At 38.9% G+C, this 27,813-nt stretch overlaps 1 protein-coding gene across 2 annotated transcripts in view; it reads left to right on the plus strand.

The window, feature by feature from the left end:
* cdk18 (cyclin dependent kinase 18) overlaps positions 1 to 27,813 on the plus strand; it is a 61,661-nt gene that overhangs the window by 18,806 nt on the left and 15,042 nt on the right. For both annotated transcript variants that reach the window (XM_042499590.2, XM_042499577.2), the window contains exons 2-10: positions 6,903 to 7,038; positions 16,644 to 16,780; positions 19,780 to 19,911; positions 21,048 to 21,104; positions 23,113 to 23,227; positions 23,904 to 23,998; positions 24,084 to 24,146; positions 26,159 to 26,282; positions 26,819 to 26,939. In XM_042499590.2, coding sequence (XP_042355524.1) covers positions 6,921 to 7,038; positions 16,644 to 16,780; positions 19,780 to 19,911; positions 21,048 to 21,104; positions 23,113 to 23,227; positions 23,904 to 23,998; positions 24,084 to 24,146; positions 26,159 to 26,282; positions 26,819 to 26,939 — 962 coding nt within the window. In that variant the 5' untranslated portion in view covers positions 6,903 to 6,920. The remainder of the gene's footprint in view (positions 1 to 6,902; positions 7,039 to 16,643; positions 16,781 to 19,779; positions 19,912 to 21,047; positions 21,105 to 23,112; positions 23,228 to 23,903; positions 23,999 to 24,083; positions 24,147 to 26,158; positions 26,283 to 26,818; positions 26,940 to 27,813) is intronic.

Raw genomic sequence — 27,813 nt, forward strand, 5'->3', positions numbered from 1 at the left:
TCTCATTTAGAGAAATCAGCATTTTTCAGCTTTCATTTTTCAATGTTTGGTGCTAATCTCTAAGCAGGGATTTAGTGCTGCTGGAGTGCACCGGAATGATGCTTCCCCACTTTATAAACAGACCTTAAGAATTACTATTGTCGGCACATTCAGTTTTAAATCCAAATTTTTAACCTAAATTTTGGTGCCCATGAGTCTTCCCTAAACCTAAGAAGGCTTGTTGCCCGATAAATGTTATGTTCCTTACAATCCAGATCCCTAAAATTTAAGTTGTCTTTTTAAGGAGTGACTAAACCCCCTTAAGTGGGAGAGGAGGCTTAAGTGCCTCCTCCCTGGAAAGTGAAAAAAGTTGCAAAAAATGATGTGCAGTTCTTGGAGGGAGGGCTAAGACATGCCTGGTCTCCCAATCATGCTGCCTCTCGATCCACAGCACCTCCCTGCACCCACACAAAGTAGTGGGTTGGTGAAAGGGCGGTACATGATGGAGACAGGGGGCTCAGTTGGTGATGAAAGCAGACTCTTGCTACAAATTAAAGTAGGATTGTTTAAGAAAACAAAATGTTATCTTTAATCATTTTAGTCTATGCATATCAAATAATTAGTCATATTAAGTGTGAAATAAGACACCAAAGTACATTAGTAATTACTTGGCAATTACTTTTCTCACATACTGCCATAGTTTTCAACTTTATACTACAACAGCCCAGTGGAATCCCTGATATTTAGTTATAGCTTTTGCTTTTGGTGCCAGCCCCAACACTTTAAGTGGGTCCATCTGGCCACCCTTGTGAAAAACTTCTAGAGGCGTTATGATGTGTTAATATAGGGCCATTAAGCTGCATCAGTCTTCCATGACCAAGAGAAATTTGTATTCAAAAGTTAGTGGAAGGTTTCAGTGTATGAAGGTGTGAAATATTACATACTGTCCAAGCCCACTATCAGACAGAAACTGTCAGGGCCAGGTAAAACAACACTACAAAATTAAAGAAAACTTAAGCAGCATAACTACACCTAAGAGTATGATGTTAAATAGGATTCAAGTGAAGGACATTGGTTAAGTGTTGGATTTTTTTTTTCTGTATGTATTTATTTCCTTGTGTAAAATGTTTCAAGGATGAGGATGATTAGGTCATTAGATATATTAATATTATGATATGTCAATTGAAACATCTACACGTGTCTAAGTAACAACACAGTTATACTTATTTGATAGAGAGCACTGAATAGAAAACGCACAATATAACGTCAGTGAAAAGATCCTGGAACAGAAGGTTATTTTCCATCAACATTATAATAACCACAATCCTCCTCCTCTTCCTCTGACAGATCACAACAAACCAAACTAGTGAAAGACTGCAGCATTGTTATCCAGCTTTTGACACAAAGAGGTCTTTGTACTGTTGTTTTTCATACAGATGCCAATTTGCTTGAGTGGATTACATGTTTAGACCACAGTATCAACTGCAGTGTGCTTTGTTAATTCGGACTCCTGCATATGTGCTGCAGGTACCCCTTCCTGCAGTATAGCTCTACCCAGCTGAGACACAGAGGAAGTCTGGCTTCATAAAGGCCACCTGGTGAATTCTCAAAGGGAAAAACATCAGCCACAAACAGAACAGCACTTTAGCCAAGCAGCCGGGTGGTATTGATTTCTTTCTGCACAGTAAGCCTCTTTCCTCCTCCATTCTCAATTCCCTAATCTACTTTATCTGATCGCTTTTTATTATACCCATTTCCTAAACTTGTAGGCTTTTCTGATACTGTGTATTTTGTCTGATAGTTAACTGATTGCCAAGTTTTTATGTTCATTCTAGCCTTCATCATATAGTATTATCACAATATTAATTCACCGTGCGCTGAAAGAAAACTGCCACACTGCAGTAAATTATTGCTGCCATGACATCTGTATGTTTGAAATAGATGTTAATGACACCTTTTCTGTCAAGATGGATGAAGTCACACGTCCCTGGGCCATGATTGTGTGTTATTAACAGCTTATAAAGGATGACGTGCACACTTTTAGTAGGGATGTAGCAGTTGCTTTGCTATTTTTTCTGCCAAGAGCACACTCCCCATCCATCCAGTCACATAACATAAATTTGATTCATCTCTAAAGGCTTCTCCTTTTCAGGATTAGAAAACCTCCTTTTCTCTGAATTGATCTGGGGATTATTTGCTTCCACTATCGCCTTTTGAGCTGCCTCCTCCGCTCGCTGTTCAATTTATGGCTGCCACCCACTCTTTTCTGGCTGTGAGAATGCCTTTGTTATTTTCCCCAAACTACCAGGCCTCTGTGCACATGTCACATACCTAGCTTTCAACTCCAGGAATGAAAATACATAATAGGTTTGGTGCCTTAATGTGATGGCTGATGTAAAACCAGATAAAGAGCTAACTATCTTTCACATTAATTCAACTTTTCCATTTTATATAACAGGAATTTATGATAAAATGGCACCTTTTGTTGATTAAGGAGGGACCTGTGGAGCCCTGTCTTGTAAACAAACAGAAGCCATTACATTAAGTGTTACTCACAAAATGCACTCTGTGTGTGTCTTTGAGGTTGAGTGCATTTCCTTCTTAATAAAAATTTTAAACCGGGTTTAAATCCAGCGTTGTTTGCCTCCATGTTTACCTGCTAGTGCTCTTCTTCTTTCCTGCTATTATTGGTGCATTGCTGCATATCTTGGTGTGTTGTCATCAGTGGAATAGTGTGAAACCAGTGGTAGGATGGTGTATTGCGTCAGCTGCTTGAACGCATTATGCATCCTCATGTGCAAGATGAAAAAAAAACCCATCTTCATAGGACGACTAGAGGTGCAAAATCCCACAGGGAACCCGTGAAGCGCTGTCATTAAATGCAGGTTCTTTAGGTGTAAAAATGTCTGTGGGAGACCGAAATATTAAATTGTGGTCTTTCTTCTAGTTTCAAAGCCATGAAAACTATAATTTAGTAAACTTTACCGTTTTTCACCCACACTTTGTCAGGACCCATGTGTGACCCTCTCCTTGACTCCAGCTCATGTTATTTATTCACTTCTCTTTAGAGATGCACTGATCAGTCACAATTTTTAGCTTGATTGGCCATGACCAATGACCAGCCGGTCAGTGTCAGATGTGACTGATCCTGTGTCGATCAAATTGACATAAATGTACTGCACCGTTTGCAGTTCATGCTGCAAATGGTAACTGGATACTGTCAGGGCCACTGCAACATGTTCTCTAAAGTTGTTATTTATTCCCATGCATGCTGTACATAGTTTGAAAGCTACTGTGTTAAACTAATGAGCAGACGGGGGCACTCCGCCCATATCTGTACTAATCATGGAGTTGCTCAAATGTGTAGCATAGCAAAGCTAATGCTGGCCAATTTCTGTAAATGAATGACAGATACCGAAACACTTAACTTCTTAGTTCAGGAGGTATAACTCAATAAAAACACGAGACTGATTGGTGGTCTACCTGAGTCCACTAGGGTGATGGATAAGAAGCTCAAAATGCCCACATAGAAAATCTAATGCTAACAGTGTCATTTAAGTAAAATGCCAAATACCAAAATGATTAGCGCCATGTTCAGAGAGGTTTAATTGAAATAAAAACACAGTTTTCAGTGGTCTACATTAGTCTGCCAGTCAGTCTGGTTAGCTTTCTTACTGAGTGGAGTCCATTTGATAGATTTGGTAGTTTATCCTGTGGCAGCAAAACATTTTAATGCTCACTGGAGCGGAGAGGGAGCTATCAAACTGATCTGATCACGCTCCTGCTGTCTTAAAAAAATAGTTTGGCAAAGAAATTGCATTCAGCGCATTTGTACAACAGTGAGTGATACCTGCTGATGAGGGGCACCAAATGACAAAAAAAGGGGAAGATATGGCTTATGATTTGTGGCTTGGTAATAATGTTGTGAAGTGAGCATTGAGGATGGTGAGACCTTGGACATACATCGCAATGAGGACACTGTCAGTCATTTCTGTTTGCTTAAGCAAACTGTCTGAGCCTTTCTTTGATGCTCCTGTTGACTGTGGGATTATTTTATATGTTGGTGCCTGCTGAATTTTCCAGGTAAAATATCCTTGTTACTGTTGAACACTTCAGTGCCTGAAATTAATTTTTCAAAATGTGTCACACAGGAGGATTTATATACTTTGGAGGAGGTTTAACTACACTTACTACTGCCTTATCCTATAGATTGCATTTTGATGTTCTTCTCGGGATTCTCTTCACTATATCCATTGCTGTAATGTGTTGTGTCTTCCTCCTCCACTATAGTGGTCATCTCTTTGAGCTGCATCGGTGTCCTTAGTCTTTCTTTTGGTGGTTGCCTCTTCTCTCATCTCCATGCTTTAATCTAACTTACGGCTAACTTACGGTTTAGCGATCCACTAACTTCAGATGGGGATAAAATGATTTAATTGTGCAGGTGTTCTAGATTTTCGAAATGTTCTCAATCCAAATGAATCAAATCCTGATAGTGAAATGAATCATTTCGTAGAAGTTGTGGAGCTCAAAATAATTCATCCACTGATTTACAGATGTCTCCTTCCCAATTTAAGCCAATGGGAAAAAGTCTTTTTTGGCCCAGTGGTGTTATGTGATGGACCTTGACAGTGTAGTTACATGATCTAGCTACTGTTGAAATGGTTTTAAAGTCCTGGACACTTGCTGAAGGCCAGGTGTGTTGTCCATGGCAGAAGTCTGTATTCTACACTGGAGCCAACATTGGCTAAAATTTATTAGACAACATTATGTATGTGTGTGGAAATGTCCCATAGTACAAGTGGTACATTTGCAGGAATTTGTGAAATTATGCACAGTACCAGCAATCCTGCACCTAAAATCAGGCCCTACTCTTCCAGAAGACAAACGTTTTCTGCTGGCGTGAAGGGAGCAGAGTGGTTTAACATGATTGCTAGGTCAACTAAGATTTATAGTTTGAAAAGAGCCTTAATTTACCCAGAATTGATTGCAATCAGTCCTTCCGGCCCTCTTAGAATAGTCAAGAACTAGACAGCTGTGCACAGATGATAAATTAAGACATCTGAGATAAAGGAATCTCTTGCGCGTCAGCCCCTCCACAGGCGGTGGTCGGTGTCCACAGAATGGCCAAATTACAGCAAACAATTGAATGGACCACTTCACAAGGACTGCACCCAACGAAAATACTGAAGCACACAGTTCATTTAGATATTAAATAAAGTGCAAATGACGTTTTGATGCACAGTGTTCATCAGTCAAACAGTCATGGTACAGAGGTTATTTACATTTTTAGGGTGATAGTATCAGTACATGCATTGTAGTATTGATGATGTTGACAATGTTGATGTCAGTGTTGTAGTAACAGTACATTTTGTTCTTGTGTGCTATATTGCAACATTGGCCTTTATGGTGCCATACCTGATGCTACATTATTGTAGCTGTCATGACCCATTGATGGTGATGTATACTATATTATAAATGGTTTACGTTATTAGGAGTTGTTTGTGATATTTAATGCTCACTGTATTATTATCATAGAAGGTAGAAGGTAGATTTATTTACATTTGTCCTTAAGCCATAGTTTCTATGGCGTTATGGTGGACACTTATTGATCTACTCCTGTGTAGCTTGAATCTACATAGGTGCAAGTCATCCTGTGCACTGAATAATGACCACTGTTGTATGTTTCTTTGTCATATTATTTGTGCTTTATGTGTTCTATTATGTTTATGTTTAACACTTGCTGCAACACAAATTGCCCTCTGGGACAAATAAAAAAATTGAATTGAATTGAATTATATTGTCGATCTATATCTACACAAAGTCGGACTGTTAGGAACATAACAGGGTGGTTTCCTTCTTGGGAAATTGAACATTTTTTCACCATTGAGTTGATGATTCATGCAGTTTCAGTCGCAAATATAACCCTCATAAGAACATTAAACCATGAGCTGCATATTAAAATCCCATTATTTGACTTGGTTGTGTTATGTATAAATTGTATTATTCCATTATAAGTAAGAAGCTCACCGCTGCTAGTGGCAGCTATTGCATGTAGTTGGATTATTATGACGTAGCTCTGGATGCTGCACTCAGTATTTTAATTACATTTCTGCTGTGCATGTATATGTGCGTACAGTATGTGTATATGTCATTTTCCTGATAGGACTCGGAAAGCTGTCTGACTTGCACTGTGCAGGTATCAAAACAGGCAGGGCCATCTGATAAATACGCTGGGATTGCTCAGACATAGTAATACCCTGATGGGTTATTGAGGCCTAAAAATAACAGTAGGGAATGTGCAGTCTGGCTGTAATTGAACCCCCCATACACATCTCCTCAGGCTTTCACAATAATGAGCAGAAACACACACATATGCACAGATCTGTGTCACTAAAGGAATCACGCAGACCCCATGACATCGGTCTCTGCCGCAGACAGAGAGAAAGAGAATAAAAAGAGGAGGTAGAGAAAAAAGTGCAGTAGAGTGATAACTAACTAGTAGGGCTTGTGGAACCTACTGGGGGAGAGAAGATATTGATCAGCTGCTTTCCTGCTGTGTCTGCCTCATTATCAGACACAGAGAACTGTCTTTGGTTAAGCTGCTCATAAAAATCCACCACAGCAGCGTAACATGCTCTGCAGCTCGTGTTATGTAGGCAGTGAAGCAGGGACTGTTTACGCTTTAGTTTCTTTAATTTATGGTACAAAACATGTTCTGTGCTTGATGAAAACTTCAAACCTGTTTTTCTAAATGCTTTGCATCTGTAGTTTGTATTACATATGTAACAAATATTGAACCTTTCTTTTTTTGGAAAACAGAAGCATCAAAGACTGTGCGGATGCATATACTGCATGCATTGATGGATCAGATTAATTGTATACCTTTTGATGTATGTCATTCTGTTTGTCTTTTTTTCTCCCAGGGTCTGTTTTTTAGCAACATGAACAAGATGAAGAACTTTAAGAGGCGTTTCTCTCTTTCTGTTCCTCGCACTGAGACCATTGAGGAGAACGAGTTCACTGAGCAGATAAATCAGCTCAATATACGGCACACTCAGGGTAAGAACCCACATTTCACTTACTAAAGTGTCATTCAGCCATGGGGAACCCAAATGATATACAGTGTGGGCCTCAAATTTGGTGAAATTCTAAACTTTAGAGAAAATAAACTATGTTGGGTTTCATTAGTAACACAGTGTTGATATTAAATGATTCTGCAAAACCCTGTACTACAATCAATGACAGCATTTTCAAACATATAATGGCACTATTTTTAAATAATGAATAAACCTGCAAAATCTGAGCGTGGCTGTACAATGTTTAAGATCTGCTTAAGGTTAAAGCTGCTCTAATCAATATTTTTAAAATATGGGCTGTTTCTAAAACAATAGATTGTACTAACCTATTTCTGTATGCCTGCCACCACCACGGAAACAAAGTGTAAAGAAGCTGAGACGGAGAGAGAGAACGCCCTCTTTCTCTCTCCTTCAAACGCAGAGCAAACATTAGGCAGTTATTATCAAATATAAACCAAGGCGCTGTCACTGTGTCATAGTGATGGGCGGGCCAACCCGGCCCATTAAGAGAGCCAGTCCACTCCACCCGACCTGTAAACATATGTGTCAATCAATGACCTAAACCCGAACAGCAAACCTGCAAACCTGAGCTGAAATTTTCTGGTAATAGCCTACCTGTTGATGGCTATATTCTATGTAATTTCTAGTAAATATCAGAATATCAAACTTGTTTTCTTGTACAAACAGAAAAACAGCAAGTTCTCATCCATCTTTTAAGAGTTTATGTCTTGAGGCTATGATTTTGAGCACACAGCTGATAACCTACCTGGTTTGTTGATATAAACACACAGCTGATCGACACACTAGTTTGTTTACATGTCGTTACAGAAGTGCATATTCAGTGCAGACTGACATACTCCTGCTTGCTGTGAGGACACGGTGTGAGGCCAACATATTTGCAGACTAATATATTTTTACCAGACATGGTGACCAGAGAGATTTTAATATGTTGGCCTTCAACATATTTTCCTCATTAAAAGCCGAATTAAGGATAGCCTGAGCGCAGCAGCACTGATGATAAAGCTGCCTGTTGAGAGACAGAAACAAAGAAAGGAGTTAGATTATTGCAGAAAGTTATCAATAAGTTGCTCAGAGCACTGCTTCGTCACTTTATGAACTGCCCTCCGGGAATCGGTGTTTTCTAACAAGCTTACCCGAACTAGCCAAAGCAACCGAACCGCCTGACCCACGGTTTATGAGTTTAGCTGTGCATCACTACTGTGTGGCCTATTTCTTGCATAAAATATCCTCATAAATATATTTAAGAGCACTGTTTGGCTGTAATTCCAGAGTTTGTGAACATGTATCGGGCTCCGTACTGTTTCAGTATTGTATAAAAATGGAGGCTAAAAAACTGAGATCACACCGTAAAATTAAGCAGTTCTGATAAAATAGGAACCATGATTTTGTTGCCTGTTTCTTGCCTTGTTTGATCTGAGTGTAGGATAGCACGTCTGTCTCTCTGTCCTGATTCACTTCTATTCTGTTATTTTGTTTGTGCACATGGTGGCGGGCATGCAAAAATGAGTCAGTACAATCTAAAGCGCCCTCAGGCGTATTTTTGCCAGCAAATTAGCAGGAAGGTCTGGGCGGAGGCAAGATTAAAGGAAGTTTACCACAGTTCATTTGCACATGCTACCCACAATATTATGATGCAAAGCTGGCTGAAAAGCTACAAAGTATCCCTTTAAGCCACTGTTACTTTTTACAGGTATTCTGGTTATGTAGATTGCCATACAAAAATGTTTTTGTAACTCCATTCTTACTTGAAGGACTTCAGTTTTGAAAGGGTGGCCCCAGTGGCTGAGAATACCATTTTATAACCAATAAATCATTTGTTAATTAAGCGCGTTCAAAGTCCTGAACTCTGAGCTCTACCTCTACTTCCTTGTGTCTTTTGGTCGCTGTGTGAATGAACAGCTCATGTCTAATAATAGAGCACAAACTGCAATCTAATTCTGTTTTTTTATGCCAAATACAAAAGCCTTCCTTCCTTTCCTGTCTGTAGACCCTCGCAGATTAACTGGGGTTTTTCCGGCTACGACTGGTACCACCACTGAAGCTTAGCCACAGAGGATCAGCAGGCTTCAAAGGGAAATGAGGGCTATGGTGGGATAAGTAGGAGTAGATAATGCAAAGGGACTGAATGCAATCAGAAGCAGGGTTTTGAGTGTCTCTGCTTTATAATGTAAAGTATGATAGTACAAAGAGATGGAAAAACATAAATGAATTACATAAATATGTACGCACCACTAGATCACAGAGCTACTAGAATGGTTAATACTTTCAACCCAAATATCATCACTGTGCATTGGTGTTTATGGCTTCTTGTTGTAAGGTGATGAAAAAAAGGTTAGAATTGATGATTTCTTTGTAGAATAGATGCAAATAGGTAACTCAAGGTGAGTTAAATTGCTGCCAAGTCAAGTGCACAAAATAAATGTAGAGCAGGTTGTACTGTGATGAAGTGGTTTTATTAGACCTGTTTGTATACAGTAAAACTGCAAAAAAAAACCAAAAAAAACCCGGGCTATGATTTGCTTAAACATTAAACTCAAAAGGCTTATATTTGGAACAGGCGTCTATATGGGACATCTTTTAATTCCTTTTACACAAAACTGTTGCTCAGCAAAAAAGGCAATACAATCAAATTTTTTTTTAACCCATTAAAGATGGGGAAGTGGGCTTCTTTTTTTTCGCTTTTCAAAAACATGGATTGAGGGTAATGAGAAACAAAAGAAGTGATGACCCAGTAGACAGCAAGAAATCTGTGAAAAGTATAAAAATTGCCCTGAAAATTTGCCCCAAAACACAAGAAAAAAAGAGAAAGCAAAACAAAAAATAAAAAGACAGAAATTACCTGAAAAAAAAGTATAAGTATCATATAAAAGTATAATATAATAAGTATAAGAATTTTGCAATGTAGCTTTAAATATATAATCATAAATATAATCCACTAGACATTTTTCGTTTGATTTTTTTTTAAACTACTCTTCTACATCTACTAATCTCTCTCTGTTTTTGTGTGTGCGTCTCTCTTGTTTACTGTACCGGTAATACTGTCTTCTTTGCTGCTCATTGTGTCAGTAAAAATAACTGAATGATTGAATTGTGCAGAATTTTTAAAGCTTAGGATGTGTATAGTATGTCCATATTGACAAAAGTTTTAACATATATACATATTTTTATGCTTGATTTAAGCAGCTAACTAAGGTTATCTCCAGTGAGTGGCCAGCAACCCAGTTTAATACATAAGAACTTATATAAAAATAAACTGCATGGTAACCAGACCAGGCCTCTAATTGAGACAGGTCTTTATTTGTCAAAATGTGATGCCACACAGGGCTTGTAAAAGGGACTGGCCATTCAGTTGGGACTAGGCTTAAATAAGTTTTATAGTATTATCACTTGATTCAGTTAAAAATCAGGCAATTAAAGCTTCTGTCTGCTGTGTGAACACAGAATTCAGTAAAGTGAGGCTGTTATTCGTCTGCCTAACAGAAAGAGAAGCAGCTGGATATGTAGTTTAACCCCCCAGAGTACATCTGTCTGCATCACTGTCTGCTCCTGAAGGTCAGGGAAGAGGTAACCAGAACGAGACAGACAGAGAGAGGAGGGAGATATGGAGATAAACAACTTAGTGAAAAAGAAGAAAAGAGATACAAATAGAAACTGAGCTTTGGACCTGAACGCAGCCAATGTTTACACTCCTTTCACATTTTTTCTGTGCATCTCTCTCTTCTATCTCATTCTCCTCTCTCCCATGTGAAGGATTATATCATGCTCCCACAGTGTTATGCCCAGCATATTCTGCTGATTAAATGGAGAACATCATCATGCGTGTTTGCAAGGATATAATCATCACACGCTCAGAACAAATGGTCCATGTGTTTTATTAGTTTATGCACTGAATATTAAAGATGGAAATTTATTATTAAATAGGCTGTAGAAAGATGCCAGTACTTTTGAAAGTGGTGCTGCATGATCAGAGAAAGCAGGGCAAAAGGGCTGTGGCATTCACTTTTGATTAAGAGGAAGAAAACCGACAACTACCAGAATGCATTGTGCTGAAAGCTTGCTGCGTCTGATAAAGACGCTAAAGGATGCCTTTGGCATCAATATGACATGCCGAGGGCCGTGACAAAGCATTAGTATCTGAGAACCTGGGAATCAGAACGGCCTGTTATTTGACATTTTGGGAAAATGCTCATTAGCTTGACTGCAGAGAGTCGATTATCATTTTTACATTTCTGTTTGTGCTCAGATTAAACAAACCGACTATAACATGTTAATTAGTGAGCATTATAGGAGCAGGTAGGTGGATTTTTGAGAGAGCCAGCTGTTTCCCTCAGGGTTTTTTGCAGGAGATAATCAACAACTGTGCAAACAAATCTTACTAAATATACAGCTCATGCTTAAGTGAGTTTAACTCATTCAGTTTTATCAGATTACTGGATGTCATTTTTTCACATTTAAAAACAAGAGCAGCTGGATCAAACTGACAAAGACAGTCAATCAGTCTCACATCACTGAGCACGATGAACTAATGAGCATCCCCTTAGGCACACACAAATACACACAAAAAAAACCCCACGCATAAGATACAGGAAGACATGGACACAAAAATACACAATTTCATTACTGCTAGTTTAGTCAGATGGGATTTTTTTTGGTACGCGCAAACAGAGGTATACTCTCAGGGCTTCAAGTGTGTGAGGATGTGTGTATGTGTGTGTGTGTCTGTTTCAGTAAATGTTAGGGGTAGCCACGACTGCCACGACTGCCTGACAAACCACTAATATTTTACATTAGGCAGAATCCCCTTGTTCGCTTACCATTTATTAGTCCATTAAGCTGTTTTGCTGAGCTCCCATATGAACGTGAGAGTAATCACATCAGCCACGGTGAAACATCGGCGCTCTGATGAGAGCTTCCTCTTCTTCACAGTTGATAAGTGTGTGTCTGCAGAGAATGTGCTGCAGGAAACAAATCCTGATTAAAGGAACAACAAATCTGTTATTCAAGTCTTGTGATTTACATCAGGTTTTCATGACAGTGAGTTGGTTGAGTCTTCAAATTTAATTAATCTAATTTCTGTTTAATTTTATAAGGGGTTGATGTACACATAACCAAAGAAATGTAAGTCCCTTTACTTGATATTAGTAGATATCCTAAAATAATAAAATTATTACAAAATGTGCAATAGTCAAAAACATACATCATTGTGGTAAAAAGACATTCTGTACACACAAGCTACAGTTAAACAGCATGAGCAGATGAAATCCAAATAGCAAACGCTGTAGGTACAGTATGAGTACAGTCATTTCAAAGTTAAATTAAAGTAGCATCAACACTGACATTGTTGGGCCTCATAAAGCCATTTCAAATAATCAAACCCTCTGGCACACAGTTGCAGAATAAAAACAAAGCTTTTATTACCAAGCAGCTGAGATTTTCTTATCTTGGATATGTTGACTGGCTGTTGTCCAAAACACACTGGCATTTGATTTTACAGGAAAAGCACCATTAGCCACCGTTCCCATAGATCTACCTCATAACCTGCTTGACCATATCATAGTTTTAACTTTGCCTTAGTTAACCCGCACAGTTCTCTTGTAGCTAAAGAAGCAGAGTTCAATTTTGCCAAGTTGAGTCAATGTATCAAGACATAAACACAAAATTGACCTAGCTTACTATAACCTTACAGGCTGTTAAGGTCAAAGTGTTAGCAGACAGATTCCTAACTTCACTTCCATCAGACACAGATCAGCGTTAACGTCCATTTGGAGTCACGGTTCTTTTCGATCCAGTCCAAAACCCAATCCAATTCTCACTCTATTTTTGTCTCCACTCCTGAAAAACCTCTTCAGCAGCTAAATAGTCCACTTCATTAACTTGCTTATCGTTAACTTTACAATAAATTTGGTGATCTCTTAACTTTTATTGAAATTCCCTTATCAGGCCATATATATTTGATACTTTTACAAACAAGACTTTTCCCCACAGACTTACATTAGGAAACAGACGTCTATCATCGGATACATTTTCGGGAGCATTGAAACTCCTGCGATATGACACCTTTCACTCAAGATTTAATCCATTCAGTTTGATAACATTTGGAAAGTCTGACAGAGTCTGAAGATTATATTATGTGATCACCATTTAAGCTAGCAAAACACTAAACCAAAAGTCAGTCGCTCCACCGGTGCATGCTCTATGGGTCCTGTAATGCGGACTATCAGGGCACCTTCATACTACAGATCAAGTGTTTTTTTGCTTCATGCATCACCAAGCAGCTCTTGGAGGAATGAACGGGGCCCCCCCTCTGTGCTGTATCCAGATTTTCTTAACACAGCCATGAATGAGCCTATTTGGGATATGTAGCCTACGAAATTGGCTGCATTGCTTTACAGTGGGAAAGCGTACAAACAGTTTATGAGAACAGCCTGCAGTAGCATGGCTGTAGACTCCTAGTCTTATGAAATATTCTCAGCAACAATGTTTGTGACATGAGTTTTGAAGCTTATTGACGGTATTGACTAGCTTGTGGGTGCAATTGTGTGCAGCTCTGTCAAAATGTAAATATTTGCAAACATAGACTCAGGGTTAATTCTGCCAGTATTTGTTAACCTTATTCCCCAGCACAATGGCACAGTTATTTCTGACTCCTCTTTGCCTGTGTTTCCGAATCACTGTAACCACAGTTAAAGAAAACATCATGTGGCATACCATATTGGATTGCATTTTTTTCCTTATTAGATGTCTTGCAGGCATCCATTCATATCTCAGCAATCAGAGACTGTGTGTGCGTATGTGTGTGTGTGCTCATATCAGTGACACGTTCACTGGCCCTAATTAGAATTGGGAGATCAAAGGAGCGTTGTAGCTGTGATATTCAAATGACTAGCAAACTGGTTGTCATTTCATCCTCCCAGCCCATTTAGACTGTCAATCAGTCTGACACAAAGTGGCCTGTCAGAAGCCTGTGTGTAGCGCTGTTACAATCGCTTTTAAACTCATCCAGGCGTTTTTAAATCTAAGATCCACCTTGGACACTTTCTGTCTGCCTTCTTTATCTTGTTGTTGTCATTGCATGTTTTATGTGATGTGTGTAGGTTATGCAGTTAATATTAATGTGTGTGTGTATACATATAAATGTTTGTTTGTGTGTGAGTGAGGGGGAGGCTTTACAGAGATACAGTATTTGAGATATTCCCCTTGACACTGAGACCTGCTTCCCTTGTTAGCCAAAATCTCCATGGAAACAAGGAGTTAAAGCGCTTTGCGCTTCACCCCAGCAGGAAGTGGTTCTAACGTAGACAAACTATGCCTGGAAGCAGCCGATAACGCCTAGACACATGTTCACCTCACACCCTACACTTGCCATTCCAGTGAGGTGGCCGACGCACCACTGAAACGGGAGATCAAACTGCAGCAGGTAGCATTCAAAAGACACCGACCAGGCATCAAACACACATCACAGTCAGTGTTGTATGATGATGATCAAAGTCCATTCTGCTCACCACAGTGGTTGGATATTGCCAGTGTGCTTACAGAGTATAATTGTCTGATTCAGCAGTCTTTATGATCTGCTCTGTAGTCTTGATGAGCCTCGTCTCTGAAAACAAGAGTCCATTCAACAATCGATAATCTCAGCCCGCATTTTGTAGACATGAAAGCTAGCAACCAAAGTATTGGATGAAGTACCTGACAGCCATACTTGAGTAAAAGCACATATGTCTTATCAAAAAATGACTTTGGTTGAAGTGAAAGTCACCAATTAGAATATTACTCGAGTATCTGATATTCACTGTACTTAAGTATCAAAAGTAAAAGTACAAGTAACTGCTGTAAAAAAAAAAAAGCAAGCAGTCAGAATTATAAAGTTTATCTCTTCATTACATGTACACCACCTTAAAAATGTAATATGCATTACACTTGAAGAGAAACAAGCTTGGGATTTTTTTTACAGATGAAAGGATTAAAGAATCAATATTTTCTTCTCTTCCATTCCTTCATTTAGCGATGCGTCCCCTCCTCCCTTCCAGCCATATTTTGAAGTAACTAAGATGCTTAGGGAAATTGTAGTGGAGTAAAAGTATACATTTTGTTTAGAAAATGTAGTGTAATACAAGTAAAACTTGACTGAAATATAAAACTCAAGTAAAGTACAGATACAGCCAAAAAAAAAGTACTTTTACAAAGAATTATTACTTTACATTACATTACATCATTGCAGCCTCCATGTTGTTTTGCTGTGGATTTGTACTATAGTTGTGTTTTTGAAAAGGGGCATGCCAACTACAGCGTAGCAACAAAGGCTCCATTAGATCAGATGTCAGTCGGAAGTCAGAAGCTAAACAGTGTCCTGCTTTGGACTAGCCCTGTCTCCTAGAAATGCTTACATACAATTAATTTGAAACAGCAAATGCATTTTTAGACAAAAATGTAACAACCAAGCGAATTACGTGTTATATTGGCATAAAGAAGAAATATTGGTAGTTAATGTACCCAGCAGGTCGCAAAATGTATAAGCAAAATGTTTACTGAGAATGTACAGTCTTCACAGTTATCGGTTTAATGTTCACTAACAGCATATTTCAGAATTCAGAAGAATGTTCAGTGATTTGTATTCCAGTTGTTATTGGCTATAAATAGGCAACCTAGCCATACAATATCCACCTTACAGCATTAATTTTATTACCTTTTTATGACTATGTGCCGGCCATAGCTGTGTCCTGAGGCAATATGTTTTCAGGTTGTCCATACATACATTGCATTTTTGTGACCGCAATATCTCAAGAACGCCTTGTGGGAATTTCTTCAAATTTGGCACAAACATCCACTTGGACTCAGGGATGAGCTGATTAGAATTTGGTGCTCAAAGGTCAAGGTCTCAGTGACCTCACAGAACATGTTTTAGGCCATAACTCAAGAATTCATACACTAAACAAAAATTTCACATAAATTTTAATGGGATATAATGAAGAGGTTCTGACATTTCATATCCAAAAGGTCAAAGGCCAGTCCTGCAAAAACACTTTTCTTTCTTTGTACACCCACCATTCTCTCTAACCAGCTCTTCCTGATGCCTGCGAGGCACATGAATGTAGTGTTTTGTAGTAACATACAGATGGAATTGTGCAGAGAAAGGTTTGTGTTGATGGAAGCAGTAGCAAAGCATATTTTAGCCACCAAAAAAAACTCTACCTAAAATAATCAACATCAGTATAAGTGTATGCTGTATCTAGAATATTGCCATGGCTTTACCTTACCACCAGACAGCCCTTTCTCTTCAAAGAAACCAGACTCCACTGACAAAAACAGTAATTCTGCCTCACAGAACACTGGAGCTGCTGGTCTACCACTGCCTCGATTAGTTTTTTGTGTTACCTGGTAACTTAGGTGAATCCGTACTTACCCTTTGAAACACTACAGTCACACAATAACACAAACAAACTCAATGATTGAGGCAAGTGGAGACCAGCGACTCGTGTTCAGTCAGGTAAAATTACTGCCACCTTGTCCCAATTTTTCACCAATCTGTACTTCTGCAAATGTTGAGTAATAATGTTCTTTTTCTGTCAGGCCTGACTCCAGACAGGCTGGGTCCTCCATCTCATGATGCCAGTCCTTCAAGTCCTGAACCAACAACACCAGGAGCTCAGTCTCCGTCCCACCTCCACTTTCACAGCAAGGCCCAGCACAGACGTTTCTCCATGGAGGTAAGTCACAGAGGGTCATAGAACAACTGTAGACAGGCACAGGTTAATATAACAGATGAAGGGTTAACAAACTAGGTGTTCACCTTGGTTTCTGGTCTTGGTGTCGTCCCATGCTGCTAAGGTTTTCTTCAAAAGTACTTTGCGTGTTGCCGAAATTAGCACTGATAAAAACTGTCATGGTTCATGTGCACATAAAAGTATTAAAGTCTAACACAGACATCAGCAATGGCCAACGTAGTTCATTCCCCAGGAGTCACTTCTCCATTTCCACCTCTGCCAGCTCAATGAGATGAGTCACCTCGGAGGCTTTTGTTCCCTCGCCAAAGCACCAGACTTTTTATTGGAAATGTGAGAGAGTTCACAGTTCCACCTTTTCAGAAAAAGTCCCTGTTGAGCGAGTGTGATTCACTTGGAGTCTGTCTCATATTCCACACAACTCGTAGCAGACGGTCAAGTGAAGCTATGCCAGAGGGAAGTGAGTGCTCAGGAAGGACTCGGTGCTGTGAAGACAGAAATAATGTTGCGACAGTGAGAGGGCTGGGAGCTAGACAATCTGGATGGCTTCTTTCAGCAAGCATAGGAAGTGAACAGTATGTACCTCCTAAAAAAGGATTTACAAGTTATGACTATGGCTGTATCGTTAATTAATGCCTTATAGATCAGTAAAGCCATAAATAAGGACAATTTTATGGTTGCCGAGATGTGAAAAATCTCTTAAGCTGGTGTGTAAAGTTGGCTTTTTTACCTAGACCTTTTGCTAATTCATCAGGACGACCTTTTCTAGTAGACAGTTCAGCCACTTATCTTGGGGAAAGAGCCACAGAGCATTCAGGCCAAAATTGATTTATTAACTCATTAACATTTACAAGCCCAGACTTGACTTGTTAGATTAAGAGCCCTTCATTAATTAATGACTTCTTAACATTTAAAGGCCCTGCACATCCATAGTGCATCCACACAGGTGACTGAACTTTTGACTGAGTAACCTCGTCTCCTGTGTGTGGAGTGAACCGACTGTGACATGTCAACATATTCTCACTCCCAGCTCATCAAATACCAACGCTTCATCAGTGCTCCTACATGTCAAACTATAACACTGTAGGTACACCTGTCGGGTGGGCTTCGGACGCTAAGGGACAGCATGTAAAATTTTGCTCATTATATGCATTGTGTCTCTTCAAATACAGTAGTTTTTGGGTTTACCTCATTTGGTTTAAGCAACAAAAGCATGCGGATGGGTTTAGAAAAATGGTTTAGCTTAAAATACAAAGACCTGAGTTTTCTACTAACATGCTTTTACATGACGTGACATATGTCATGTGACATACTAGCGTAGTATGCTGCACATACTAGTATACTATGTTGTTATTAAAAACTGGGTTGACTTTTGGTTTCACACGGACATGAACAGCAAGCTCTCTGTTAACAGACAGGAGTTTATTTGACCCTTTTATCACCCCTCCTACCCACCCTATGCTGTCTGTCTTACTCTTTGTAGTAAGGGCAGTTGCTTGAAGCATCAAAAAATGTCACCGCCTTGTGCATCTCTATCGCTGCTAAAGGGTGCATCAGTGCATCAGTATCTGATGCAGAGGACAACCGACCAAGCATCAGTTTTTCATGAATTGGGAGTAAGACTGGGTTTCATATGTCATTTTCATCATAGATCCACTCACCCTCAGTGAGTAAAGGATCAGTCAGTCAAAATACAGCTCAGAACACATGTGGGGGTGTTTCAGCCTTGAATAGTGCACACATGATGGATTATCACAAGTAGGTATAACTGTGTCTGTAGCAGCTACACAATTAGCCCCCTTTGCCCCTTGGTCCATCAGCAGAAGTCCTGAAGAAAACGCATAAGCATTTAGCTAGCTATGAAGTATTAGGTTAAAAAAGGGGAGTTAATGTGAGGGTAAGGTTAATGTTAATCTTACAAGGTCAATCACGTCCTCACGTATAATAAATCATTTAGTGGCTCACTGCTACATTTAGCCTTTTATTTCATGGTGGGTTTAGTTTTCAGGGGCATGTCATGCATGTCAGTGCTTTGACATATAGGCTACAACACAAGTTGGTTTACTTTGGCTCTCTTTCTCTACGGTATAAAACCAGGACTCTAGCAGCCTGCCAGCTGCTGTCAGTCATCACAGACACCAACACACCCTCCTGCCAGCTAAAACTTCAAGGAGCATGTCTAATATTTCTCCAGGGAGCTTTTTTTCCTCTTTTTAATCATTCAATATATATATATATATATCAATAATACATTTTTAAAAATGGCATTTTTGACTTCAAAAAAGTATGACTTAATGTGGTTTCAGTTGGATTTCAACACAAGTCTGCAAAGGCCACTCAGTAAAAGCAGCACGTTATCAGAGGAGAAGCAGCTTCAGTCTTCTAGGCAGGGTATCTTCAGGCAAAGTATTTATTGTAGGTCATCTGCATTTTTCCAATGCTCAGAACCTGTTAAACAAACTCTGTAGTTGTGCATGTAAAATGAAAAAAGAAAAAGAACTGAACTGTAGAGAGCTGTATTGATTAAGGTAGATGCTTATTTGTTCCCATGCTTGTGAGATACACAGCTGAAAAATGCACCAGAAACATCTACTGTGGAGTAAAAGCTGTGAGTGCCTGTATATGTGAACATATTGAGCAAATTTGCTCCCTTTCCTGCAGCCAGCAATTAGACGTCTTTTGTCTTTTTGCTACAGCCAACATATTTGAGGAGTATTTTTCCACTTTTTTTGAGGGGGGGGGGTTCTTTTTTTCTAAATGATCTATTAATCATTAAGGCCATTAATTACAACTTATGGTACAATGTGCAGAAATGTACATTTGCACGTTGCTTGATATAGGTCTCCAGGGTATTCATGATAACAGCAAACATGATAACTATTAGCTGAGGATAACTTGTGACCGTATGTCATGAGGTTTGAGTGTCTGCACTACAGATGTATAGTGTAAAAAGGGGGCTAAACTTTACACCCTTAATCCTGCAGGATGTCAGCAAGCGCATGTCTCTGCCCATGGACATCCGCCTGCCTCCAGAGTTTCTCAAGAAGCTGCAGCTGGAGAGCGAAAACTCACCGCTCTGCAAACCTCCCAGTCGCATGTCTCGACGTGCTTCACTGGTAAGTGCTTTATATTACTCCATACTTATCTATCTGAAAAATATAATTATATAACTATATACTGTATATATAAAGTATTAAAGGGATACTTCACCCGCAAAATAAAATGTGTGTATCAACCACTCAACTGACATTAAATTCATGAGGAAAACTTTTTCTCACGTGCCTCCATAGTGAACGAAGAATCCAAAAAAAGCAAACATTCATCATAAAGTAAAGTAAACAGGGACCGGATTTCACAATAGCAAAATTATATCAACAAAGGAAACTTTAGCTCAGGTTTTTTTGGGGGATTCACTTTGAAGGAAAGCAAGAATAATGTTTTCTCCACAAATTCACGGTAATACATGGTTGTATTTAATCTCATATTAAAACTGATGGTTGATCCAATCCAAATAGCTTTAAATCTCATTTTAGCAAGCAGCTGGCCCCTCTTGTTTGTTTTTTTTTTCTCACTATTCATTTGATAGATGACTCTTGAATCAGTGAGTGTCTGGGCACATATTACAAAGTATATTTCTCTCTGCAAAGCACTAGTCCTGTTATCTTGCCTTCCTGTTGTGATTATTATTTTGGTCTGTATGTATTAATATTAGCTAACACTTGATTTGGATAACGAAAACTGGGGGAAAATAATGGACTCATAATGGCGAATACTTCATTTGAATAGTTGGCCTTCAGATCATTTATAGAAATTCGTAACATTTCAACATCTATGCAGCATAAGTTGAATGAATAGTTCAACTATATTATTTTTAGAGTATGTAGGTATGTTCGTGAATTGTCACATACTGTATATACTTCATAGATAAAAATCTACAGCAAAAAAGTGAAACAGTTGAATTGTTGAATCTCAACTAATTCCATGTACTCTCAAACTATCTGTAGGCGGACTAATCAAATAAAGTGTTATCATAATGTGTCCATTATTTTCTCTCAAGTTTCCCCCCATTTTCCATTATGAGGTGTTTGTTTGCTGTCAGGTTGATAGAGTGAAGAAGGATTCGTGCTTAATTAACTTTGGAAATAATTAACCAGTGTCTGCAAATATGATCTTTTGACTGTTTTCGTGATTTAATCAGAGGAGAGAATCATAGCAGTGAACACTATAAAAATCTTGTTCTTCTCGCCTCCAGTCTGACATAGGCTTTGGGAAACTGGAGACATACGTGAAGCTCGGCAAACTGGGAGAGGTATGTCTCTACCAATTACTCACACATTCACCTTTTGACAGTTTTCAGAGGGTCGATAGAAATAGCACATATATATGCAGCACAGTGAGAGATGAGCATATGACTCCTACACCTACTGCATCCACAGAGCAATAACTGAAGCTAGAGCGAACTTTATCAGATTCAAATGAAGCGTCTCTCTGGTGTATAATGTCAGCCACGCTGACCACAAGTTGTGTGCGAGTCTTCATTATTGAAATCAGGCTAGCTGTGAGCCAAGTCCCTCGGAGGAGAAAGGGGCTTTCAAAATGGGTACGGCACATACAAGTTTGTTTGTACGCTCAAAGAAAACAAGCTACAGCATATCCATGTGTCTGTTTTCTTGCTTGGCCAAATTAAAACTGTATTTCTGTGTTCTGATTTGTTGTGCTCTGTAGTATCACAATGCTTGCTAGACGAGGGCTTCATAGATTGCACAACATGGCCAGTGCACCTAAAACCCTTACCATTTATCTGAGAACAGTTATTGCCTTAAGGAGTTAGGAATGATTAGTGACAGAAGCCGTCTGCCTTCGCCTCAGTCACAAGGCTCAGCAGCAGATAACAGCAGCAGAGAGAGATCAAATAGAGCGGCTCATGCAGTCAATTAACAGAACTTATAGTTCACAAAGGCATGATTTGGTTTATATATGGAAGACAGTGTTTACCACACGTGGCCATTATAAAAGTATCTAATGTACTGCTGTTTGTTTTTTCAGTAATTAAGTTTTGCTTTCGTCTCAGCCTGCAGTAGTTGGCATACAGTTATTAGAACGCCTACAATCAACTACATAATGAAAAAAGGATTGTCAGCAGGTCGAAGCTACTGTATGGTATATGAAGGATAATCATTAGATGTAAAATCAGAAATTACAAGTAATCAGATCTCCAAGCCAAAATGTGCATGAAATGAATAGATTAAATCTAAGCTAGTGTGAGAAGCTTGCAATACATTCATGCTATGTTTTGAGGCTCCTCATTGATGATAGCAAACTCAGTCGCACCAAAAATCACTGACATTGCACATATTTGCAAATCATGGATATGCTAGATTTGTACACTAAAATCTAGCAGCTTTATGTTCCTTTACACTTCAACAACGCAGTGGTTAACGCATGGTTAGGTTTAAAACCATTTGGTATTGGTTTGGAAAAGATTATGCTTGTCACTGTAAAACACGGCCGCTTCTTGAAGCACTATCTCAGCGAGAAAAACTGTGACAGGTTGCTAAGAGTTTTTGGCTAAAAAGCCACTGGACTACAGCAATCGGTGGCTAAAAAAACATGCATTCTGTGGAACTATTCCCACTGGAAAAACGGTTTTGGGCCCCTTTAAAATTAGAAAAAATAGATATGACATATGACATGAATATATGACATATTTGGTGGCTAAAAATTGCTTGAAAAACATCAACTGTTTCTTGAGGCACTATCCCTGCTATCCCCAAGCCGCAGAAGAAACCCCATGTTTGCTGGCTAAAAAAAGGCAGGATTAACAATCAAGGGTGGCTCAAAAACAACTGCTTCGTTGTGCACTATCCACACATTGGATACACAGTGATGGGCTTCTAAAAAAAGAAAACGTTTTTTTCTAGCTGAAAAGCCGTTGGAAAAACAGCAATAAGTAGCTAAAAACAAATTCTTTTTTTGGCATAATCCCCACTGGAAAAACAATGACAGACAGAAAAAAACCCCACATCTGCTGGCTAAAAAGCTATTGGAAAAAAAAAAAAAAAAAAAAATCCAGTGCTTTGTGGCACTGTCCTGTTAGAAAAACAGCGATGGGATGGTGTCACACCATCCACCATCCCCTCCTCCTCTTGACGACAAAGTCAGCTCATGTACTACCTCATACTGATATGATTCATATGACACATATCAATATAACGTGTGGTTTGCAGAAACATACAATGTCAACATTTTCTTCTGCCAACAGGGCTGTGTAGTAGTTAATATTTCTAAACTGTGTCTGTGTCTGTGTGTGTTCATAGGGGACATATGCCACAGTGTTTAAAGGGAGAAGCAAACTAACAGAGAACCTGGTGGCGTTAAAGGAGATTCGGCTCGAGCATGAGGAGGGAGCACCTTGCACTGCTATCAGAGAGGGTACACACACATCAGCCGACACACACACACAAACACACACACACACACACACAGATTTTCCAGTCAAGGTAGGGTGCAAGTTGATAAGAATCCTATTTTTGGTCTAGAAGGAAGTGACTGTAGCATATTTTAATCTTCTACTTTAACTGAAATCATTTTTGCTCAGGAGGTAGCTGCATCAGTAAATAGATTGTTAATTCTTTATCTGACATCAAAAATAAATTGATGTAGATGAGACACTTCTTACATGTAATTACACAGTGGCTGTTATACATTATATATTATTACATATAACATTTTGAAGTTTCTGTACAATAAGAATTGGTATATACTATATATTGGATTAGTATGTTGTATGCAATAAAGATACGTCTGCAGTAGCTTTAACTTCAACCTTAGAAACTATGACCTCTAGTGGCATTTACAGGTTCTCTCCAGAATACAGCAGCTGAGTTTAAACTGCAGGAAACAGCGATTGGGTTTAAGAGACCAGGTTATTTTTTTAGACAACATAACTTTAACCCTGTTTTTAACCTGAAGTTGTTGTTTTTTGTCACAGCAGCAGCTCCAGGGTGTCTGTGGATTGCTACATGGTGCATGGTGTTACTGTGCTGGAGTTACATTTTGACACTGGAGAAAACACTGCATCTCATCTCTCTTTCCTCTGTCCACTCAGTGTCTTTACTGAAGAACTTGAAGCACGCCAACATCGTCACGCTGCACGACATCATCCACACCGACCGCTGCCTCACGCTGGTGTTTGAGTATCTTGTGAGTACATTTACACTTCAGCGTGCAAGGGTTCAAAAGATGTTGACCTGGATAGATTTGACACTGTGGCTTTTGTGTCTTCCAGGACAGTGACCTTAAACAGTACTTGGACAACTGCGGGAATCTCATGAGCATGCACAATGTCAAGGTGAGCCACATGCATGAAAATGACTGAGCAGCGGCTGTCAAACACTACTGATTATATACCAGAGAGAGAGACTTGTATTGGTTTGTAAAATTACATAAAATTTACCAGCATCATGCATCTGTTTTATTCAAATTCAGTCTGTCATGTAATACAGTTTTTTATTCAAACATTGCCAAGTTCCCTGCCACTACACATACACATCTTCAGCATCTGCAGCTGCTTGTCCTCAAGCCAAAAGAGGATAATCAAGCAGAGTTATTTGTTAGTATGGAAGCCATGAAGACCTGGAATTGAAACAATGATATTAATTGCGTCTTGACTGTGGAGTTACTCAGGGGATTAGTGCAGAAATTAAAAATGGAATTGTTAAATGGAAATGTTTCACCCTTAGTGTATTACCAGTAGTTTGTCACAGAGCTAAGAATGCAGTTTTCTGCTAAATAAAAACCTGGTCAATTTTATTTTTTTATCCAGATGGTTGAGAGAGGATGATTATGAAATACTTTTGGGACAGCTTTAATACTATATTTGGTAATTGTTATAACATTACTTCAAAATGCATAAATAAGTCACATTTGTGGAAACTGCCACGACATCCACACAGTAGCACATAAGACAGTCGATGAAAAAAATAACAATGACGTGACAATACAACGTGATATCTTGAAAATTCTTAGGGAATTCATTGAAATTTGGTGCAAACATCCAGGTGGACTTAACAAAAAAACTGATTAGAATTTGGAGGTCAAAGGTCACTGTGATCTCACAAAACGTGTTTTTGGCCCTAACTAAAGAATTCATATGCTAGTTCTAACAAATTTTCACACTAATGTCTAATAGGATGTAATAATTAAGTGATGACATTTTATATCTGAAAGATCAAAGGTCAACTTTACTGTGACCATAAAGTTCTGCAGAAAGACTTTTTTGGCCATTACTCTATATTAACTCAGGAACAGAAGGGGAGACATTTGGTCAGATACTGAATGGGTGACACTAATCTTGGGTGTCCACCTTTAAACTGTGCTGATTGTGGAGTTTGTTTTTTTTTTGCTGATGAGGCGAAGATGTGTGTGAAGCATTCATGTTTAATGGACATAGATGTAAACTGCAAGTACAACTTGAGTGATTTGCAGAGGCATACAACCACAAGGTAATTCAAGTTGTCAAATCATGTTTAGTCTAATGTACTTCTGTGAGGATATAGTGGTAATTTCAGCTCATATGACAACAATTATTTTGATAGAAGGTACCATTCACAGCTTTACGTGTCAAATTTTGACAGGTATACATTTTTAGCTTAATCAATTTTGTAGCTCTGTGAGTAAAGTAAAGTAAAGTAAAGCTAATGCATGAAAGGCACACAGTGATATACTACCCTCATTATTATCATCATTCTACAACTCTGTTGGATTGTTAATTAACTCTGTTTTGAAAATGTGAATATATATTTTATTGTTTCAGTTCCAGGGGACAGGACGAGTTCAGGGCCTTCCACAGCAAGAATGATAACTGTATCAATTACTATAAAAATGTAATTTTAGAAACTGTACTAAAGTTGGATAGCAAAGTCCAGATCAACTATAAAAACACCAACAGTGGCAAATGATCATGTTAAGATAACTTTTGGAACCATTTTATAAACAATTTTATTAATTAATTTTATTTTATAAACATTGACAGCTAATCATTTTCTAGGCTGCTAACACAGCTGGACCATATCACGCATGCCACGGTTTACAGAATGATATTATTTATTATTGCCGATGCTCCGATGGATATGGATATGGTTATGGTTATTGTTATAGTTATTGTTCTTGGTGTGGGCAGTCTTTTAGAAGGGGTAAGGGAGGACTTAAATAGGAGAAGGCAATTTATGATGATTTCTTGATGAGGCTTGATTAAGGTTATAAGTTGGAGGCTACCCGGAGTAGTTTTAAAATCTATATTTCATTATAATCATACAGATGTCAACTTTTTTAATTATTCTAATTTTTATTTTTCTCCTATAGATTTTTATGTTCCAGCTGCTGCGTGGTCTGTCCTACTGTCACAAGAGGAAAATCCTCCACAGAGACCTGAAGCCTCAGAACCTGCTAATCAATGACAGGGGCGAGCTCAAACTGGCCGACTTTGGTAGGAGAAAAAGCATGTGCACATACAACATACATCAGCAAATGCAAATGTGGTCGCAAAGACATAGACGTGTGGGAATACGATAGCAGGTTTCCTGCCATGATGCGCTTCAATTATATTTTACTGCCACTTAGAGATCGTCTGTCCTGATTACTTTAGCACCCTTACTTGCTGTATCCTAGCAACTGTGCCCCTTTCTCTGAGTTTTCACATTTTTTTGCTGGAAGTGGGTAGATAAGCCCACCAGTGACTGTTTTTCCATAGTTTGAACTAAAGGCAGCATATGAGTTAATAGAGAGAATACTCCAAAGTTTAATGATAACACACTCCAAAACAGTCTAATGCGCTGATAGGGTTATATGAGACCTACTGCATCACACCGATTCATATTATACCTGTGGAGACGCACCATACTTGTTATTTACAGGTAACTTTGGTGCAAAGGCAGTACCAAAGTGTCTTTGTCTTATGAAGAAGCCATTCAGCTGTTACTAAGGTTTCACATCATTAAACTCCGACCATGTTGTGTTTCCGAGGTTTGGCAAGGGCCAAGTCTGTCCCCACTAAGACCTACTCCAATGAGGTTGTAACTTTATGGTATCGACCCCCTGATGTGCTGCTGGGCTCTACAGAATACTCCACACCCATCGACATGTGGTGAGTACTACAATATAGATTTATGTACTGGCCTCCCAACCATAGACTGTAAAACTAGTCTACCTAACTACGGTGACATTATCCAGTGGTCTTAAATTTGCCATTTTGACTGCCCCCACCTTGGATGGATGGATGGATTGTTTGATAGATCTTTTTGAGAGGAAATCCAAACATGAAAGCAGCAGGACAATATGACAAAAAACTGGGAAACATAGCTACCCAAACTGATACTAACAGGTATGTGGCAAGTTGGAGAATCATATTTGATTTGACAAGACTTATAACAACATTGATCCAGTAACTAAATCTATTAGCTGCTTAGGGAGTGAAATCTCTCCGTTTACAGGACATACGTAGTTGTTCAGGACTGTGACACATTGTATGATAGGCCCAGATCAGGACTCACTGAGGCCAAGTTACAATGTCTTTTTATCTTTGGAGGTTCAGTGTGATATTGATACTTTCGTACAAGCACATTAACTTACAAGTTGAAAACTATGACCTAAAAATCCAAGAGACCTTCCAAGAGTAGACATTTCTGATTCTACTTCAGTGTTTCCCCTAGAATTTTTTCATGTGCGGTGGTACACAATGAAAAAAATCCTTAAAAGACCACTTGGTCTTGAGAAGCAGCAGCATTTATTAACTGAAAAATGTTACTCACACTGAACATTTACTGCTGAGCAGATCACTTTTACTGCTAGGTAAAGACCCATTTCTCTGCTCTGCCCCGTATACATTCACTGACACTCGTGTCACCCGCTCGCACGCTTCTGCTCAACCTCTCACACCATGCACTCACACATGCACACACTGCCCTGTCTCTACAGGAGCCACACCACTCTTATAACACTATCTAACCAATGAAGGCACA

This window comes from Plectropomus leopardus, chromosome 2 (genome assembly GCF_026936395.1).
Source record: "Plectropomus leopardus strain MGB_pleo_1.0 chromosome 2, ASM2693639v1, whole genome shotgun sequence".
Taxonomy (NCBI): Eukaryota; Metazoa; Chordata; class Actinopteri; order Perciformes; family Serranidae; genus Plectropomus; species Plectropomus leopardus.